At 50.1% G+C, this 20,516-nt stretch overlaps 1 protein-coding gene across 1 annotated transcript; it reads left to right on the top strand.

The window, feature by feature from the left end:
• Window positions 1-613: 613 nt before the first annotated feature.
• Window positions 614-20,516, top strand: KLHL36 (kelch like family member 36). The gene is made up of 5 exons (XM_083870035.1): window positions 614-647; window positions 5,834-5,905; window positions 9,555-10,628; window positions 11,537-11,694; window positions 18,502-20,516. Exons 2-5 carry the CDS (start codon window positions 5,846-5,848, stop codon window positions 19,055-19,057), a joined length of 1,848 nt encoding a protein of 615 aa, XP_083726161.1. The 5' UTR covers window positions 614-647; window positions 5,834-5,845; the 3' UTR covers window positions 19,058-20,516.

Genomic DNA, 20,516 nt, shown 5'->3' with positions numbered 1-20,516 from the left:
GAGCCGGGCCGAGCCGGGCCGAGCCGAGCGGAGCCGAGCCGAGCGGAGCCGAGCCGAGCCGAGCCGAGCCGAGCCGAGCCGAGCCGAGCCGGGCCGAGCCGGGCCGAGCCGAGCCGGGCCGAGCCGAGCCGGGCCGAGCGGAGCCGAGCCGAGCCGAGCCGAGCCGAGCCGAGCCGGGCCGAGCCGAGCCGAGCCGAGCCGAGCCGAGCGGAGCCGAGCCGAGCCGAGCCGAGCCGAGCCGAGGGAGCCGAGCGGAGCCGAGCCGAGCGGAGCCGAGCCGAGCGGAGCCGAGCCGAGCCCAGCCGAGCCCTGGACCCGCCGCCGTCCCGCCCCCGCCGCCGCCGCCGCCAATGGCTCTGCCCGGCCCGGCCCTGCCCCGGCCCCTCCCGGCGCGGGGGGACCGCGGTGATGCAATAGATGCGATAACCCACCGGCGGCGGGGGCTGCGGGGGCCCGGCCCGGCCCGGACCCGCCGCGGGGATGGTTTTACCGCCCTCCGCCGCTCTGTGGGCAGCCCCCCGATGGTTCGGCAGGCGCTAAAGGCCGGCAGGAGGAAGGAGAAGGAGGCAGAGGCCGGGATGGAGCAGGAGGCGCGGAGGGGCCGCGGGCCGGGCCGGGAGCACGGCAGGTAGCGCGGAGAGGGGCAGGTGAGCGGGGAAACAACAAACAGGGGCGGGGATGGGGGTCGGGGCCGCGGGGCTGAGGGGGCTGAGCATCACCCGCACCCCCAGCGCTGGGGGCGGCCCCGGCCTCGAACGGCGGCTGTGGGGTCACTTTGGGGGGTGATGCTCAGTCCTGACAGGCACTGCTGGGCCAGGTGTGTCCGTGTGTCTGTCTATCCGTGTGTCTGTCTGTCCCTGTGTGTGTCCCTGTGTCTGTCCGTGTCTGTGCGAGCGGCTCGCCCGTTCCCAGGCAGCGATCTCCCCCTGCCGGGCTCCCGGCGCTGCCCAGGAACGGTCCCGCATCCCTGAGAGTCACCGCGGCCCGGGCGGTGCGGGCTGAGCCATCCCTGCCTCCCGCAGAAACAGGGGGCTGGAGCCATCCCTGCCCCCCGCAGAAACAGAGGGCTGAGCCATCCCTGCCTCCCGCAGAAACAGAGGGCTGGAGCCATCCCTGCCTCCCGCAGAAACAGGGGGCTGGAGCCATCCCTGCCCCCCGCAGAAACAGAGGGCTGAGCCATCCCTGCCTCCCGCAGAAACAGAGGGCTGGAGCCATCCCTGCCTCCCGCAGAAACAGGGGGCTGGAGCCATCCCTGCCCCCCGCAGAAATAGAGGGCTGAGCCATCTCTGCCCCCCGCAGAAACAGAGGGCTGAGCCATCTCTGCCCTCCACAGAGATAGGGGGCTGAGCCATCCCTGCCTCCCGCAGAAATGAAGGGCTGGAGCCATCCCTGCCTCCCGCAGAAATAAAGGGCTGGGGCCATCCCTGCCCTCCGCAGAAATCCAGACAGGTCTCTGCTCTGCAGGACCCGCCTGGGAATAAACAGCGCCAGGTGATGTCATGCCCAAGCACTGGAGGTTTTACAAACCAGTCCTTAAAGCGTTTTAGAGGGTTTGTACCCAATACCCGCGGGGCTGGGTTTGCGATTTAATAAAAGCGACATTCCTTGATAAAAAGTATCACATTTTGTTTCTGTTAAAGTTCACAGAGGGTGATGATTGCTTGATTCACATCAGTGCTGGCCGTGGCTGGGCAGCAGGAGCCTCATTACCTCATCCAGGGACAGGAGCCAGCCCTGAGTGTCAGGGAGCCTTTAGTGGCCCCAGGGGCCAGCCCTGCCCGCAGCTCCTGCAGCTGCATCCCCATCCCCGGGTGATGTGGGGCTCCCGGAGCTCCAGGGCCCTGCAGGGCACTGCTGCAGCGCCTCTGGGAGCCCATGAGCTCACAGCGAACAGGGGAACATTTCTGAACTCGGTACAAGTGTAGGACACTGGGTGAATCACTCTCAGTGTCTGTAGGCTCTAGATGATAATATAATCACACTTCAGTACTTCTGGGTTTATATAGATTTTTATATAGATTTTCTTTGTTTTTAGGAACACTTTCATTTTTTCAAAAGCCTTTATCTGCTCATAAATGTATTTTTTTTTGTAGTCTGCTTTAATCATCTATTGGCACTTGCTGCTGTTTATACCTGTAACACTGCTGCTTCTCCTTGTCCTTGTCCTTGCCCCTTCCATCCCTGATCCTCAGCTCCTGATGTTCCCTAGGGCAGAGGTGGGTGACTCCAATGTCATTCCCTTGGGAGGAGAGAACCTCATCCTTGAGCAGGTCTCTGTGGCCTGGTGGCTGGAGCATTAATTCTCTTAATTAGGGACTTCAGGCCTCACATTTTTTAGTGACAGATGCAAACATCAGAAATGCATATTTTCCTTGTGGAACCAAACCTCTTCTCTTTGCTTCTTTTCCTTGTCTTTCTCACCTTTTTATGGATTTTTTTTTTTTTTTTAATGCATGAAGAGATAAGTGTTGTGCTCAATTTCATCAGGCTGTAACTGCAGTGAGGAAATTACTTATTTATTTTGACTTTGTTGAGCTCTGATTTGCTTTTCATATGGCAATTCTGAGACCTCCAGAACACGGGGATTTGCATCCTGTCAGGAAGATGCCACTGGCTTGGCAGAAATTCCTGTCCATGTCACAGGAGTCCTTGGAGAGAAAGCACAAGAGAAAGTGAGGACTTTATGGACTTCCTAAAAAAAAAAAAAAATCTCCAGCAGGCATGAAATCCTGGGAGTCTGGAGTGACCTTCAGCTGTCTAGACTGTACCATGAGGTTCAGGAAGGGTTTCAGATTATTCGAAGGGAGCAAACAGGATGACTCTGCACAGCCATGTGCCCCCAGGAGCATTGTCTTTATCTTAAAATACCCCCCTGCAAGTGCCTTGTCCCTGTGTCTCTTTGCCATCTCCCCCACTTTTTGCTTCTTGTCCAATCTTTCAATATACCTGTCCCCAGTCCTGCTTCTCCATCCCTGTCTTTTCTGTGCAGAGGCAGAGAAAGGAATGGAGAGAACAATGCTCTCCTTCAGGAAGAGGCTGCCTTGAATTTCCAGGTCACATTGAGCATTGGGGTTGTCAGTTTGCAGGTCACAGTTGGCATTGGGGTTGTCAATTTTCAGATCACATTTACCATTGGGGTTGTCAATTTTTGGGTCATGGTTGGCATTGGGGTTGTCAATTTACAGGACACAGTTGGCATTGGTGTTGTCAATTTTCAGGTCACATTTACCATTGGGGTTGTCAATTTTTGGGTCATGGTTGGCATTGGGGTTGTCAGTTTTCAGGTCACATTTACCATTGGGGTTGTCAATTTTTGGGTCATGGTTGGCATTGGGGTTGTCAGTTTTCAAGTCACATTTACCATTGGGGTTGTCAGTTTCCAGATCACAGTTGGTATTGGGGTTCTCAATTTTCAGATCACAGTTAGCATTGCTGTTGTCAATTTACAGGACACAGCATTGAGGTTGTCAATTTTCAGGTCACAATTGGCATTGGTGTTGTCAGTTTTCAGATCACAGTTAGCATTGGGGTTGTCAATTTACAGGACACAGCATTGAGGCGGTCGATTTTCAGGTCACAGTTAGAATTGGGGTTGTCAATGTTCAAATCACATTTACCATTGGGGTTGTCAATTTACAGGACACAGTTGGCATTGGGGTTGGCAGTTTTCAGGTCACAGTTAGAATTGGGGCTGTCAGTTTTCAAATCACAGCATTGAGGTTGTCAATTTCCAGATCACAGTTGGCATTGGTGTTGTCAATTTACAGGTCACATTTACCATTGGTGTTGTCAATTTGCAGGTCACAGTTGGCATTGGGGTTGTCAGTTTTCAGGTCACATTTATCATTGGGGCTGGCAGCAAAGTGGGATTTCACTCAGACAGTTGAGGGTCTTTACCCAGCTCCTCATGGTCAGGGCTGCAGGAGAGATCAAAGCTGGCCAAAACACTTTCCATCTCCAGACTCCATAATCAATAGATGAGTCCAAGCCCGTCATCCCCTCTGGTTCCCTGGGCTGTCCCAGGAGCTGGCTGGGTGCTGCTGCCCCAGCCTGGAGCCAGAGCCTGCAGTGGGGGAGGCTGCAGAGGCTGGGGCAGGGGGAGGTGCTGGCACCAGACAGCTGTGGCACCTTCCCCTGGTGTCACACACTGTGCACATCATCCTCTGCCAGCCTCGGCAGCCCCGACACCACCTGGGACATGTGTCCAAGCTGGGCTGTCCTTGGTGAGAGCAGATGGACACAGAGCCAGCCTTCTGCTGTCCCGGGGATAACCTGTGCAGGATTCCCAGGAATGCTGCCTTAGCAAAGGGCTTTTCCCTTGGAGCCTTGTGGGGGGACCATTGCACTGAAACTGGACCCTGTGGGTCTGTGGAGTGTCTTTGCTTCTGATTCCCCCCTGAGGCAGGGAACTTTCAGCCTGCTGCTCAAGGTGGGTTCCTAATTTTAAGCCTCCTGGGTTGTAATGAATGAGGGAGAGCCCCACTGGGGAGGTGAATTTCCGAGGTCAGGTAGTGTCGTGCCAGGTAAACAAGAGGAGATGGTGATGGGGTTTCTGGCTGCACCTCCCGCACCCACTGCACAGTTAATGACAGTAAATCATCTCTGTCCAAACCAAACACCGCCTTCCCTGCAGCCAATGCCTCAGGCAGGGGTACCCACATCTGCCTCAGGCCCTGCCAGCACCATCCCTGACCCGGCAGGGACAGCCCCGAGGGCTCCTGTCCGTGTATCCCGGGCCAGGGAACAGCCCCGAGGGGTCCTGTCCGTGCATCCCGGGCCAGGGAACAGCCCCGAGGGGTCCTGTCCGTGTATCCCGGGCCAGGGAACAGCCCCGAGGGGTCCTGTCGGTGTATCCCGGGCCAGGGAACAGCCCCGAGGGCTCCTGTCCGTGTATCCCGGGCCAGGGAACAGCCCCGAGGGCTCCTGTCCGTGTATCCCGGGCCAGAGAACAGCCCCGAGGGCTCCTGTCCGTGCATCCCTGGGCAGGAACAGCCCCGAGGGATCCTGTCTGTGCATCTCAGGGCAGGGAGCAGCCCCGAGCTCCCGGGATGTGCTGTCCGTCCATCCCGGGGCAGGGAGCAGCCCCCAGCTCCTGGGATGTGTCCGAGCATCCTGGGGCAGAGAATAGCCCCGATCTCCCGGTGCTGTCCGTCCATCCCGGGGCAGGGAACAGCCTCCATCTCCCGGGATGTGTCCGAGCATCCTGGGGCAGAGAATAGCCCCGATCTCCCGGTGCTGTCCGTCCATCCTGGGGCAGGGAACAGCCCTGAGCTCCCGGGATGTGTCCGAGCATCTTGAGGCAGGGAACAGCCCCGATCCCCCGGGATGTGTCCGAGCATCCCCTGCCCGTCCCCGCTCCCCTCCCGCGGGTGTTCCCGCCCCGCCCCGCCCCGGCGCCTCCCCCGCCGCCCCGGCCCCGCTCCGCTCCCGCCCCGCTCCGGTCCCGCCCCGCCGGCATTTCCTGCCCCGGGAACGGGGTGAGGGGGCGGCTGCATCCTCCAGGAATTTGTCACCGCTTTGTTTTCCCCGTGTTTTTTATCCCCGCGGCCGGAATGGGGCCGGGGCCGGTCGGTGACCGCGGCCGGGGAGCTCCGGCCGGCCCCGGTAAAACATCCCTAAATCCGGTACCGGCTACTTGTTGACACAACCGGCCTTTGGCAACAGCGGGGAACAGCACCGAGGACGGAAAAAAAAAAAATAAAAATATTTTTAAGCCGGACATCCCCAAGGTGCGGTGTGGGAATCGCTTCTCTCCCCGCCCGGCCCCAGAGCCGGGTGAGCTCAGGAGGGGCCGCAGAGCCGCTCAACATCCCCCTGTTCCCTTTTGTTGCAGGAGGCGGCGGTCATGGAGGGGACCCGGCAGAGCAGGATCTGCCGCCCGCACAAGATAAGTGAATCCTCCAAGGTTCGTACGGTTTGTGTCGCCTCTCCTCCCCAAAAAAAAAATCCGGCTATGGAAGGGTGGTGGGGGTAGAGGGGCTGGTTTGGGGCATGTGAGTGTTGGGGGCTACGGAAGGGTGGTGGGGGTAGAGGGGCTGCTTTGGGGGAATGTGAGTGTTGGGAGATTGTAGAAAAGAGGGATGGAAATGGTGGTTTTTACCTGCTCGAGTATTTTTGGTAGAAGTTGCTGCCTAGTGATTAAAGGGAAAAAAAAAGGAAAAGCAGCAGCAAATGGGCATCTCATCTGCTCGTCGTGAGTCATAACTTAGAAACCCACATCATTGCAGTTTCTGTATACTAAGAATTCAGTTATGAAATGTGGTGTGTTTGTTTTTTATGCTGATCCATCTCGAAAAAAAATCCGAGCTCGTTGCAAAAGCAAAGCTGGGGTTGCTCCTTAGATTCAGTCTTGGTTTTGGACAATGTGGGAGTCTTGATGCTGCAAACTGTGGTGAGCCCAGTGAACTCACAGAACCTGAGTTGCTTTCTTAGGTTAGTGGGGTTCATTTTCTCTGTGTCAAATCTCTGTCTGCACAAATACATTGTTTTTATTTGTGAATTCACGGAAATCCATCTCAGGCAGCTCTTTATGCAGGTCCTCAGGATGATTTATAAGATGTTAATAACAGCTGCAATTATTATGTTCACTTTGTTTCATGCCAGTGCAGGCTGCTCTTGGGCTGTGGTTACAGGAACTGCAGAACAGGTATCTTGTAATGCCAGAAAAAAAAACTGGAAAAGAGAAACTTTTCAGTGCCTTCATCTGCCTTACCAGAGCTGAATGAGCCAGATCTCATTTTCTTTTGAACCACTGATGAGCAGCAGTGCTGCATTAACAGTCTGAGGGAAATTAGATTTTTGAATCCGAGAGAAGCTGAAATTCTGCTCTAACACAATTGATGGGAGATAAATAGGATTAATTTTTAAATGCATCCCTACCAATATAATCTTTCCCCCAGTGCTGATCCTGTCTGCCACTTAAATGGTTTAGTCTGAATGTAATGATAATTCATCACATTAAAAATTAATTAACTTGACAGCATTGTTTTATTTGCTTGCTTAGACGGCAGCTGTCACTATCTGTTAAACTTAAGAGTCGCTGGATGATGCTGAGGCTGTTCTACAGAATATAAATAGCTTGAGAAAGATGTTCAAGTTCAGCATGAAATCAGCCTTGCTTTTGAAATGTGCAGCTCTCAGCTCCTACTGTATCTTACTCCCTGAACCAATGAACTCTCAGAGTGGCTGAAATATGTTGCTGTATTCCCAGTGTGGAAGGGGTTGGTGCCTGGTTCCTGGAGGAGCAGCAGCAGCAGCTCCACATGGCAACAGGGATTTTCAGGAGTGTGAGTTGCCAGGCGTATCTGAGGGCAGGATTACGCTGCTGACTCAACATCCAGCTCAGCACGGAGGGATCTCTGGCAAATCTTATATTCCGCTGTAATCTTGTTATGCGTGATGGTGGCATTAGGGAATATTAGAGAGAAATGATCAGCCAGTTCCCAGGGATGAGAGAGAGAGAGGGAGGGAGGATGGGGTTGGTTCAGTCCAAGGATTTGGTTCAATCCTCTCCCCTGTGAGTCAGATTCAGGAGAGGGTGCTGCAAGTTGTTATTCCTTGTCTGTTCATCTGCCACCATCAACTACCCCTGGCTACAGCTGCCACAGAAGTGTGGTTTATCCTTTGCCATATTTATTCTTCTCCCCCTCCCTGTACAATATCAGCTTTTCTCAACCTCAGGAAAATGCAGATAAAAAGCTTTAAAGTCCTTAAACCTTTTTTTTTTTTTTTTTTTTTTTTTTTTTGTTACAGATCTCTGACAGTTTTATTCTTCAGTTTATCCCACTTTGTTGTCTATGCCATAGATCCCTTTTTAAGTTCAGAGGTGTGATGAGTATAAGGCAAATTAAAGAGTTTTGATCCAGAAACCTTTTAATTATTGAAGCCTTTTCCCTTAGACTGGTTTAACTCTGCACACTTGAATGTTCAGAGCCATTCCAACAGCAGGATTTTTGGCAGCTTGGGCTCCATTGTTTAGAGAAGCACATAAGGAAATAAAGAGAATCTGCTGGGATGTCACACTAGGAGGAGCACATTTGGTTGTTAATTTGGGTCTCAAAAAGCCCTTTTGGCTCTAAGAATCAAACAAATGTCCCACTGTGGTTTAACCAGCCCAGTAATGGCTTTTCCAGGCTGCTGTGGTGGTGTGCTCTCTGCTGGGGCAGCCAGGAGAGCCAGAGCTCATTAGGATTTCTAGGAGAAACCACAGTTTGGTGGGGGAAGGGAAGGGGGAGTGTCTGGGAGGCTTGAAGGGACCTCAGGTCACCCTGTGACCTGTTCAGGTGTCACCTCTGGGGATGCAGCCTGGGGGGTTAGGACAGGGCAAAACTCAGACAGGCAGGAGTGTCCAGAGCTGCCTTGGGTAGGATACAGGGATGTGCTTCCATTCCACTCCTTTTCTCTCCTCTTACAAGTTCTCACAGGCTCTGCCTGGGTAGCATTTGGTAATTAAAGTATTTGGTATTTGCATTTACCTTAACCCAGCTTTTATTAAGAGACATCACAAGGTACCTGTCTGTGCCCTCACACATTTAATTCCTCCTCAGGGTGGTCCTAAAACTTCCATTTGACATTCTGGAGTGACCAGCAGTGCTCAGTTCATGTTCTACAGGACATTTGAGGGCTCACAGGATGTTTCCATCTTGACTCATCCTGAGGCTGGTGATGTGAGTCTGTGAGAAAAGAGGCAAATGCTGGTCGCCTCAAAAGCTCAGTGACACGTCCAGAGCTGCTGGTTGGAATGTGGGGACCAGAGGGATCCCAGGAGGGCACTTCATGGATGTGTCCTAAAGGCATTTTCTCTTTTCTTTAAAAGAAAAATATCTGCTCCTATTCATTTAAACAAAACCCACCTCAGCTTCTGGAAGGGAGGAAAAGCCTTGTGGGAATCAGTTCTCCACATGTGTGGCTTTGCACATAAATAAACAGCTATTACTTCTGAGTGCAGTGTGTGTGCCTGGAATAATGTGGGAAGAAAGAGAGGGATTTTACCCTAACAAGCTTAGAAATGCAGAGTTCTGGAAAGATTTAAGAGGGGGTAGCTGTCAAGCAAGAAGTAACCCAAACAATACATGGGCTGAATGAAAATTCAGAGAACTGCTGCCTGTGTGTCTCCCACTCCAAATGCTCTGTGAGCAGCTTATCTGGGAGAACTCTGTAAGGAGTCATTTGGGGGACAAAGAAGAAAGGAAATGTCAGCAAGATGTCTCCGAGACAATGAGTGGAAGAGTTTCAGAAAATTGTGCCTGCATAACTCATCAGGGAGGAGGTTTCAATGCAGTGCTGTGGGGGAAGGAAGAGTGAATTATAAAAGAAGGGGAGTAGGAAGCAGTAAAAGTTTCCATAGGCCTTTCAAAGCGAAGGTGAGGAGCTCAGGCTCGTACTGTGTCACTTGCCAACTACTTCATGTCAGAATTTATTACAAATGCAAACATGCAAGACAAAAAAGCTGTCTCTGACTTAGGTACGGCTGCACTTAGTGGGGAAAAGACATAACACTCTGGAGCTGATCTTGGTGGAGGTGCCACCTGCCTGACACTGGTTTTGTTTCCCAGGTGTACAGGTGGGATGACCACTCCAGCCTGGTTCTGCAGAGCCTGAATGAGCAGAGGCACCGAGGCCTCTTCTGTGACATAGTGCTGGTGGTGGACGAGCAGCGAGTCCCGGCCCACAGGAACCTCCTGGCCGTGTGCAGCGACTACTTCAACTCCATGTTCACCATCGGCATGAGGGAGGCCCACCAGAAGGAGGTGGAGCTTTTCGGAGCCTCCTACATCGGCCTCAAGGCCGTGGTGGATTTCCTGTACGGCAGCGAGCTGTCTCTGGACGGAGGGAACATCGACTACGTGCTGGAGACGGCTCACCTGCTGCAGATCTGGAAGGTGGTCGACTTCTGCTGCGAGTACCTGGAGAATGAAGTCAGCGAGGAGAACTACCTGTACCTGCAGGAGCTGGCCTCCATCTACAACCTGAAACGCCTCGACTCCTACATCGACTCCTTCATCCTGCAGAACTTCGGCACGCTCTCCTTCACCCCGGACTTCCTGCAGAACATCTCCTTGCAGAAGCTGTGCCAGTACCTGGACAGCAGCGACGTGCAGCAGGAGTGCGAGCACGACCTCCTGCAGGCTGCCCTGCAGTGGCTGACACAGTACCCGGAGCGGGAGAACGAGGCTTACCAAGTGCTGGACAACATCCACTTCCCTTTGATCCCCAAGAGCGACCTCCTGCACCGGGTGAAACCGGCCGTGTGCTCGCTGCTGCCCAAGGAAGCCAACTGTGAGGGTTTCATCGAGGAGGCTGTCAACTACCACAACAACGTGACGGCGCAGCCGGTGCTGCAGACCAAGCGCACGGCGCTGCGCACCTGCGAGGAGCGGCTGCTCTTCGTGGGTGGGGAGGTGTCGGAGCGCTGCCTGGAGCTCTGCGATGACACCTGTTTCCTGGACACTGCCAAGGGACAGTGGGTGGCAGAAACGCCCTTGCCGGCCAGGAGGAGTCATCACTGCGTGGCCGTCTTGGGAGGATTCATCTTCATAGCCGGGGGCAGCTTTTCCCGGGACAATGGAGGGGATGCGGCGTCAAATCTCCTATATAGGTATGATCCCCGCTGTAACCAGTGGATAAAGGTGAGGCTTGAGCTGTATTATTTCTCTGTTCAAAGTTGTTTACGTTTAGAGGGGTTTTTCTCCTTTGCTGGTGGAAGGAAAGGGCTTGTTAGAATAGTCAACATGGCAGCGCTTCCAAAGGAAAAGTCAAGTTAGTTAAGCTGGAGCTTAACTTAACTTACTTGAGTCCTTTGTGGGAATACTTAAATTACACAAAGAGCAAAAGAGTTTGGGGCAGATACTCAGCGTCATTTGGGATTTGGGCATCTCAGCTGAGAAATTCCTGATCAGCATCCACCTGCGATTCTCTAGATTGTTTCTGGGAATGGTGCTGGAATGGACTTAGAGGGGATTGCTTGGTTCATATTCCTCAAGCAGTAGTACATATAAGTCAAAAATGGGTGTGATGTAAAAAGGAAATGTCTCTGACAATTGTCAAGTGTCTCTGTGCTAAATGTCCTTTAGAACAAGCCCTTGGCTCCCAGTTCTGCCACAAAACCTTTCATCAGTGTGGGTCACTGTGTCAGGCACTCCTTGTTCCTATATGGACCAATCCTGGTTCCCATATGGACCAGTTATGGTTTTTATATGAACCAACCATGATTCCTCAGTGAATCAGTCATCCTGGATGGTTCACTTGTTGTTTTCAGTGATTCCAATACCTGTTTCTTGCAGAATTTGGGAAGGAGTTCCTATAAACACAAACATTTAGAGTGACCTGTCTCTTAGACATTTCCTGTTTTCCCCTTGTTTGAATAAGGATGCTACTGCAGAAAAACAAGTGTTGTATGGACATAATGGTCAAACCCAGAACCTCTCCTTCCAACTAAAGGGGAAAGAACAACTTCCCCATCCTCACACATGGATAGCCCTTCAGTCCCTTGCTTACCAGGCACTGGAAGATGCCAGCAGGTTATTTTCTTTGCCAGATTGCCTCCATGAGACAGCGACGAGTAGATTTCTACCTGGGAGCGATCACTGACATGCTGGTGGCTGTTGGTGGCAGGAATGAGAACGGGGCCCTGTCTTCAGTTGAGACCTACAGCCCTCAGAAGGACTCCTGGACCTACATAGCAGGACTGCCCAGGTAACTGAGCTGTTTGGAAGATCCCCTGTGTTTGGAGAGGTAGTAAAGGGAGCTTGTGTGACTTTAGCTGATGAATGGGAACCCTGGAAGGGAGGGAAGGGGATGTAAAACCACTGTGTGCCTTGTGTCAGTGAGGTTTTAATTTTCAGCCCAAGGTGCATCTGGAGGATGGGAGGGAGAGCTCTGATAATTTCATTCTACAGTTCTTACAAAGCTTTTCCTGAGGCCACTTGGAGTTGAATGCTTTCAGAAGCACTTTCCACATCTTGGTCAAAGGGGGTTGTCATTTCTTTGGCCTTACTTTGTCACCTTGGTGTGATGGTTTTCCTTGTGGGGTGTTTCTTTGTGTTTGGCTGCTCAGGTTGGCTGTCACAGCTAAACACTTTTACCTGTGTTGGAAGTACCCTGACAAACGTGAGCTCTCTCCCTCTGTCTGAGTTAAAACTTGGCTGGTTCTGCTTTTGAGATGTTTAAGCCCTGCAGCTCTTGTGGTAACAGAGAGGACATTGCTGTGTCTCGAATCAACGTCACAGCAGTGACTTTGGAAGGACAGCAGGACTGCATTTCATTTGCTGGCAGTGACTCAGATTTTGTGATGTTTCTCATTTGTGGGACTCACAGGGACAGTGGCTGTCTGGCTGGTGTTTCCATGATGTCTGAATCCTCAGCAGCAGTGCTGGCTTTCCTGATGGCATCACAGAGCAGGTTCCTGCAGTCTGGTTGGAGAGTCCAGGGTTTTTCCCTGGTCCCTGAGCTGCAGAGCTGCAGAGCCAGAGGCAGCCAGTGAAGGCACAGAAGCCTGTTGCCCAATTCTATTTTGGGCAGGTGCTGCCATGCAAGGCTGATCCAGGCTAACAGCTGGGCTCGAGTGCTCTTCACAAGCAGGATGCTGTTTTATTTCTGCTCACACAGGCAGATCCAGCAGTTGGGGCTAAACACCACAGCCCTTCCTGGGAAGCTGTGTAAGAGAGTATCTTCAGGTCCTAAATCCTTCTGTTAACTGGGGTCACCTGTGGGGTGTATCCTGTATGGATATTTTTACTCATAAATGATCCTGGAGAAGTTCACACAGTTGGCTTAATCCACTCAGGCTCCCAAAGGGGCAGTTTGTCTGCATATTCCAACTGCTTACCTATGTGCTGGCTTTGGGAATTCTGCAGCTGCAGCATTTAAAGTGAACTTTGACTTGTGGGTGTTAATTTTTTATTAGATTGCCTGGCTGACCTGCTTGGGTAAGGCAAAAGTCCCCCCTTAGGGGACAGACCCCTCTTACACTGCAGGGAGTGGGATGAATTATTCCTGCATCCAAATAACTGATTTGTCATCCTCTCTTCCTGTTGCTCTGTCCCTGTGTCAGCTCAGCTGTGTGGTGAACTAGACAGCTTCCCACTTTTCCACGCAGCTGCTGCTTTGCACATTTAAATGTTTTTAGTTAATTCTTAGTGGACTCTTGACACTTTTGGATTTTTTGTCTTTTCTGCCCTTTTTTTCCCATTTGGTGCTGGGCAGTGAATTGTTTTGCATGTTTCTGCACATAAGGAATGAGGCAAAAATAACTTTATGCAGGTTGCAAAAGGCCAGGCTCAGAGGTGAGCAACAGGAACCTTTCTGACACAGGTCCACTGTTTGAGCTGGGTGAGCAGTGCAGATTTGGGGCTGCTGAAAAGGGTCTGGGCAGCCTTTCCTTGAGGGACTTCAGGTGGAGCTGTTGGAGCAAGTCCAGAGGAGGCACCAGGATGATCAGAGGGATGGAACCTCTCCTAAGAGGAAAGGCTGAGAGAATTGGGATTGTTCAATCTGGAAAAGAGAAGCTTCAGGGTGACCTAACTGTGGCACTCCAGTGCCTGAAGGCAGCTCACAGGAAAGATGGAGAGAGACTTTACAAGGGCCTGGAGTGCCAGGACGAGGGGGAATGGCTTCCCACAGGCAGAGGGCAGGGTTAGATCAGATATCAGAAGAAAATTCTTTGCTGTGAGATGGTGATGTACAGGTTGGCCAGAGAAGCTGTGGCTGCCCCATCCCCGTGAGTCTGTGATTTACTGGCAGTGGAGGAAGGACAAGAGAGGATTCTGTGATGCATTCAGGACTAAAAGCATTCTAGCTACAGTTCCTGCTGGCTGCTCCAGTCTTCCCTTCAGCTCACTCCTCAGCTGATCTCTTTTTTCCCGCTCACCACATGGTTTTGTTCCTCAAATTTAAGTTTTGTTCCTCAGATTTAAGTTCCTGTTTCACTCAACATCTCCCCCAGCCCTATTCTAGCAGCAAGACTTTTTTCATAGAGAAAACCAGAAGCTCTAGTCCTCTGTTTCCTGACAGGCCATGTATCCCAACAAAGCCATCTCTTTTCCTGTGTTTTTGTGTCTTCTCCCCTCTGAAGAGAACATGTGCAGGTGTTTTGGTCCTCCTGGGAGTGTGACCACCAGAAGCAGGCTTTTTGGTGCCATTCCTGACTGTCCCAAGCCAGCAACTGCCTGGAATCCTGTTCCCTGGAGTGACCAGGCTCATGTTGAGGTCATTCTGGGGTGTGGGCTTGCCTTGTTCCACTGGAGCTGTGTGGGGTGGGACTCTCAGAGGTTGTTTGTTAAAGCTTCTATGCCAAACATCCAGAAAATGGGTTTGTTTTGTTGCTTCCCATGGGTTAGAGCTTGCTATGTATGCAGGGGAAAGGCAGTGTTGTGTCCTTGAGCACACACACCAGCACCAAATCCTGCGTCCACGCTGCTGTTCACAGTCTGGCTCCTCTAAGGAAGAGCTTTACAGGCTCTCCTTTATCTCCTCTTACCCCAGTCTCCTTCCCACCCTATATGGTCAAAACAACACGTTGTTTTCCTTAAGCACTCTCTTGGAAGGAGCTGAGCTGTTTTGACTGAACTGAGGCTGTCTTGCTGGAGAAGCAAACAGCCTCTCGGGGCAGATGCTTCGCAAGGAAAACTTCAGCCAAGTTGTCTGAAGGGTGGACCTGCTCCAAGCCTGCTACAAGGGAATTCATTTTGCCTGACTTTGGTTGTGGGATACCTTTCCCTTTCTTCAGAGAGGTCCTATATTTTTTTGCCCCTTTTCCCAGAAACTGAGAGCAGTTTCTGTCATAGTTTCTAGCCCGGCAGGGAGCAGCGGTGGCTGACGAGCTTGGCAGAGCAGGAGGTGGGGCAGTGTGTTCTCACCCTGAACAGACCATGAAAAGGTCTGCTGCAGACAGCAGTGAAATTAATTGAGTGGCCCTAGGTTAAAGTTTGGCAGAACAACTGAAAGCTGTTGTGTGAGGAGCTGTGTTGGGACAGGTTGGGGAGAGATGGTATCTGCTCTGCCGGTTGGGTCATGAACGGTCTCGCAGGGCTACAACAGGTGGACAGAGAGATTCAGAGCAACCACAACTCACCTGGACTTTGGTTGGAGTAGGGGATTCCCAAAGTTTAGTGAGTTATGTGTTCTTCTGGCTTGGACAGTAAATGGTAGGTTTTCTAGCATTCGAATGGTGTTACTGGGTCAGGAACTAATTTTTCAGCACTCTATCTGGGTTAAGGCATTGAAAATCAGCACCAGGCTCCAGCAGATGTTAAACTGACATCTCCTTTCTCTTAATGCCTCTGCTTTTTTCTGGCCACTCTTGCAGATAACACTGCCAAAACTCTCAATGCTTTTTGTTGGAGGATGTCTGGACCCACTCTATTGATGTGCCCCTTCTGTTGCCCATTTAGAAATGCCCCTCTCTCAATCACAGGCCTTGTAGAAAGGATTTGTATTGATTGGTTTCAATGTAGCATCTGTTTCATGCAGTTCCTATGAAAGTGATGCTATTTCAGATGAGCTTTCAGAAGTGAGGCAGAGTGAAACACCTCTGGTGCACTTCAGTGGGTAATTGTCCTATACTGGACAATAACAAATTGATGGTGGATTTGGTGCTTCAGATCTGATTATTTCTGTCAAACCACTCTCTCAGCTGTTGCTGTTCCCTGGACACAGCCATTGACTGAGGCAGAAGAACCAGATCAGTGTTTTTTCTGCAGCTGCCTGTGCTGAGCTCCATGCCTTGTGCTTGAGAGACAATGGCTACTGCTTGCTTACCTGTACAGAATTCCTCCAGAGTAGGAGAATATTTAACCTACTTCTCCAAAGGCCATGCAAGTTTTTATTAACTGAGGGTCATTTTTTTCTTGAATGGTGAATGCAGTGTGATTGCCATCAGCAGTGCAGTAATGCTGGGGTGGATTTGATGTCCTTGCACTGTCCTCCCTCCTGGCTCCTCCAAACTCCCTGCTACAGCACAGCCTCCAGGCAGCTTGGTTTCATGTGGGTTTCAAGTCTGCTGCAGTTTGAAATGAACTGAACTCCAGCAGTCCATCCCATCCCCAGACTGAGCATTTTGTGAACCCATTGCTGTGTGTGTAGAGAAGCACAGGCTCTGACAAGCAGCCCAGGAACCACTGGAGATGGACAGTCCTGGTTTTTGTCTGTAGGAGACCTCAGACAAGTGGAGCAGCATCTCTGGGCACTTCACCTGCTGTGGTATTTCTGCCAGGGGTGAAAACCAGGGCTTCATGTGCTCAAGGTACATCGTGTCCACCAGAAGCACTGAGCCTGAATTAACTGCTTCATCATGAGGCACATTGAGAGCTGTGGAAATTCTGAGTTGGCTTTTTGGATAAAGTCCATAACTTTACCAAAATTCTGTCATTTTTTTCTTCCTGTCTTTTCCCTGAGAGGCCAGAAGAAGCAGAACAGCTGTGAAGTCACCTCTGCAAGATCTCCAGGGCTGGTGCTCCAGCCCCCATAGTTCAACAGACTGTCCTGGTCACTCATCATTATCCAAGTGTGTCAGGGATTTTTCTGCTCCTTGTAGCAGGAAAATATTAAAATACCTCATTCAGACAGGGATCAGAGGTTTCAGTAGGCATCTAGAATAATAACCACCTTTTAGCTCATCTCAGAAGCGTTGTGCTTTCAGGGTAAACGTGGGGTTTCTTTTCTAGTCCATCATTTTCCCTTGGCACTCAGGTGTAGGGAAGATGTTCCGATAGCATTTGCGTGGCTCAGAGAAACCATTAGCCTGCGAAATAAAAACAGCTCAGGGTTCTCTCCACACGGAGCTGCAGCATGTTCAGGCACGGTTCAAAGGCTAAAGCAGTGCTAGCAGAGGTTTGTCTGCCGCGGAGGATGCCTTGTCTCGAGTGCCTGACTACAAAGGATGGTGGTAGAGGCTCGTGAGTGCAACGTGATGAGTACATTGCTCTGTGCCCTGTGGGTATTGAATCGTTCAGGTTCCTTGTGAGAACCAATTTGCTGTGGCTGGTGCTGCAGCTTTTGACTCCCCCAAAAGAGGAAAAAAAAGACATGTAGGAACGATATGTTCAAAGCTGCTGATGCTGCATCACCTTGGCTGTCCACTTCTGAGAGCTCAAAGGGGTTTTGGTCAGGGATAGCCTACTGTGAAGGGAAGAACAGTCTGGAGATTTAGGTTTGTAGTGGCTTTGTTATAGATGATCAAATGGGGTTTCCCTCTGCCCTGTGGATGCAGCACACATGGTGTTGCTTCCACCATCTCATTTTCTCTTACTCCATTATGATCTGTGATGGACTGGACTGTGATGATCTGCTGCCTTGCCCTGGGGTGACCAAAGAAGTTCCCACCTGTAGGGCAGTGGTGGTAGAGCAGACAGGTGGCTCATGGAAAGGACACTGCCTGTGTTGGGGCTGCAGGTGAACCAGCCAGAGAGCGCCTGTGGGTAAGGAATGTGACCAGTGATCCTGAAGCTGTGCAAGGGCAAGGCAGCAGCAGTTTTCTTCTTGGTTTCTCTTGGTTTATCCCTACTGGTAAGTCTGAGAGGTGTCATGATTATTTCCCCTTTCTGTCACGGAAACTCTTACTAAGATGTGGATTTTTTCCCTCTCTGGCCCTCTCAGACTGCTGAGAGCCAAGCACTGGAGCAGAAAAACGGGAGTGAAGGTCATGCCAGTAGAGCAGGATGGGCTATTTCTGTTGTGTGACACACTCTAGAGGATGCATTAAAAAGTGACTGTCATGCCTTAGTGCTCTGTAGCGACCAGCTATGGAAAGGCTGATTTAAAAGTGGTTGTCAGGCTGTGCACTCTGCAGTGCAGGGTGAGGCCCTGGGAATGAGAGGAGTTACCGGGTAACTGCCAGATCAGGGATTCTTCTGCCTTCAGTTATTGTTTATTTGCTTCTTCAGCACAGTCCCTGCTGCATGCTTGTGTTGTAAATGTGTTATAAATGTTATAAAGTTGGCTTTTTGCAAATATTAGAACGAATACTGTATGTATAATTGTACTGTATTGTATTTTGTTAATAGAGTTTAGAAAGGTGATGAATGTATTTTCTGATTGTGACATAGTGTGAATAGTGTAAAGACTAGGTTTTTTTCTTCTTGTGACATCTGAGCTGACCAAAAAGTATGGGGGAGGAGGTGTCACCTTGTGGCCCTATATGAAGGCTGCTGAGTTTCTGAGTTTTTTTAATCAAAATAAAAACAGCCAAGACCCATTTTACCAGACAGAGTGGAGCCACTCACAAATAAATCTATCAAATAAGATGATTGGGAATACTTGAAACAGAAAATAATGTTTTCATATCTATTGAATATGTAAAACAGCAATCCTTAAAACACAGTGATTGAAAGAGAAGAGAAATTGAAATGTTCCCCAGCTGGAACATTTGCCCTTTCTGTCTCCTAATTGTCTATTTTTTATTTTTTTATTAAACTTACAAATTTTTAAAAGAGAGTGGAGGTTGTTTCTTACACTTGTGTGTCTTGATAAAATCCAATAAGGATTGTTGCTGTCTGCCTGCCCCAGGTTTACCTACGGCCACGCCGGCACGGTCTACAAGGAATTCGTGTACATTTCGGGAGGCCACGATTACCAGATCGGCCCCTACAGAAAGAACCTGCTGTGCTACGACTACCGCACCGACGTGTGGGAGGAGAAGAGGCCCATGATCACGGCCAGGGGCTGGCACAGCATGTGCACCCTGCAGGACAACATCTACTCCATCGGCGGCAGCGACGACAACATCGAGACCATGGCTCGGTTCGACATCCTCAGCGTGGAGTCCTACAGCCCCCAGTGCAACCAGTGGACCCGGGTGGCCCCTCTGCTGCAGGCCAACAGCGAGTCGGGGGTGGCGGTTTGGGAAGGCAAGATTTACATCCTGGGAGGTTACAGCTGGGAGGAAGCTGTCTTCTCCAAGACAGTCCAGGTCTATGATAAGGAGAAGAATAAGTGGTGCAAAGGGACGGACTTGCCCAAAGCGATTGCCGGAGTGTCCGCGTGCGTCTGCGCCCTGAAACCCAAAACAGAGGACAAAAAGAAAAAGATAAAAACAAAGAAACATCAAGATCGGGGAAGATGACCCTGCTCCTGGATGGCCACCCTTGGATGGTGGACTCCAAAGGGACCTTGTGTTTAGACATTTCTATCTCACCTTTATTCTTTTTCTTTTTGAACAGGGTGGGGAGGGCATCTTCTGAAGCCTCAGAAAATGTACACTCAAATGTGGTTTTTGGATTAAACTGATGTTTAAGGTAAAAACAACAAAAGACACCAAAAACTCCCCCTCCTACTTTACAAAGGGTGATGTGGCCAGAGAGGTTCCTCTGCTCTCCTGAACATTAAGGCTTAGGCTTTTCCTTCTGTGGTTCATGGCATTTCCACACACATCGTATTCTATCGACATTTTGAGGAAGTTTTTAAAAACAACTTTTATACTTTTTTATACCACATTTTGCTAACTCAGTCTCTCGTTTGCCATATATTATTACGTTGTTGACTATAGAAGCTGCTGCTCTGTGCTCGTGACCCCGTTGTTGGCATCAGGAGCTCCTCGTTTGATGATCTTTGGTCTCTGTGTGGCTTGGCCAGGACGTGGTGCAGCTGTTGGAGCAGCACTGGCATTCCCAGCATTGTCAGGCAGTCAGCTGGAATTGGGACTATTGTCACAATTCCAGCTCCCCCAGAGCCCAGCTCGCCAGCCATGCTCATAAACACGCTTTATTTCAGTGACTGCTGATCTGCTGAGTGGACTTCAAGGGCTTTGGTTTAAAGTTCAGCTGTTGATCTTTGCTGTTATTTTTTTTTTTTTCTCGGTGCTCCTCTCCCATCTCCCTTTCCATGTATTTCAGATTTGCCTTCTCTTCCATCTGGTGTATGTGCAGGTGATATCCTGCTACCCTCATTCTTTTGTCTTTATTTTTTTTTCCCTCCCCAACTACTTGCCTCAATAATTGGAAAACACTAAGAAAACGTTTTTGCACTTAATTTCATTTGAAATGCTGGTAAATCTAAGACCTGCTACAAGCACACGTGAACTGAAAGAGGTAACAATAAATTTCTGGGGTGCAAGGAGGTTATAGGTTGATTTTTCAATGCTAAGAAAACTAGTTGGAATTAATTTTCTGAAACTCTTTGAGGTTTTTTTAGTGTTTTTTTAATTTAAAAAAAAAGCCTCAGGAGTCAGTCTTTCATTTGCATTAATGCATTTATTTTAAAGCCTTTGTATACTGCATGAGGTAATGGTTATTCTTTTTTAGCCTAAAAATAATTTTAAAATTAAAAAAAAACAACAAATGAAACATTTTGGTTATGACAAACTCATTGACAAGTTTTTGGCATTATTTTTTTTAATATCTGAAATCCTTGCTATGTTGACTGACAACTACTTAACTTTTTGGGGACATTTTCATGTGTAAGTACAGAACAAAAATTTCAATGACTTGCTTTTTTTCTGTTACTGGGTTGCTTGTTACTATATCCCCTCTTTTAACGTGTTTATGTATTACATTAATGTCTGGGAACAATAAATCCAGTTTAGA

This window comes from Zosterops lateralis (genome assembly GCF_965231275.1).
Source record: "Zosterops lateralis genome assembly, chromosome: 12".
NCBI classification, from domain to species: Eukaryota; Metazoa; Chordata; class Aves; order Passeriformes; family Zosteropidae; genus Zosterops; species Zosterops lateralis.
Note: the sequence above shows the minus strand (reverse complement) of the source record. Positions and strands in the feature narration are given on the sequence as shown.

Coding starts and splice junctions, on each gene's coding strand:
- KLHL36 (XM_083870035.1), top strand. CDS start 5,846: ATGGAGGGGACCCGGCAGAGCAGGATCTGCCGCCCGCACAAGATAAGT. Junction 5,906..9,554: donor AGATAAGTGAATCCTCCAAG/GTTCGTACGGTT, acceptor TTTGTTTCCCAG/GTGTACAGGTGGGATGACCA. Junction 10,629..11,536: donor GCTGTAACCAGTGGATAAAG/GTGAGGCTTGAG, acceptor TTTCTTTGCCAG/ATTGCCTCCATGAGACAGCG.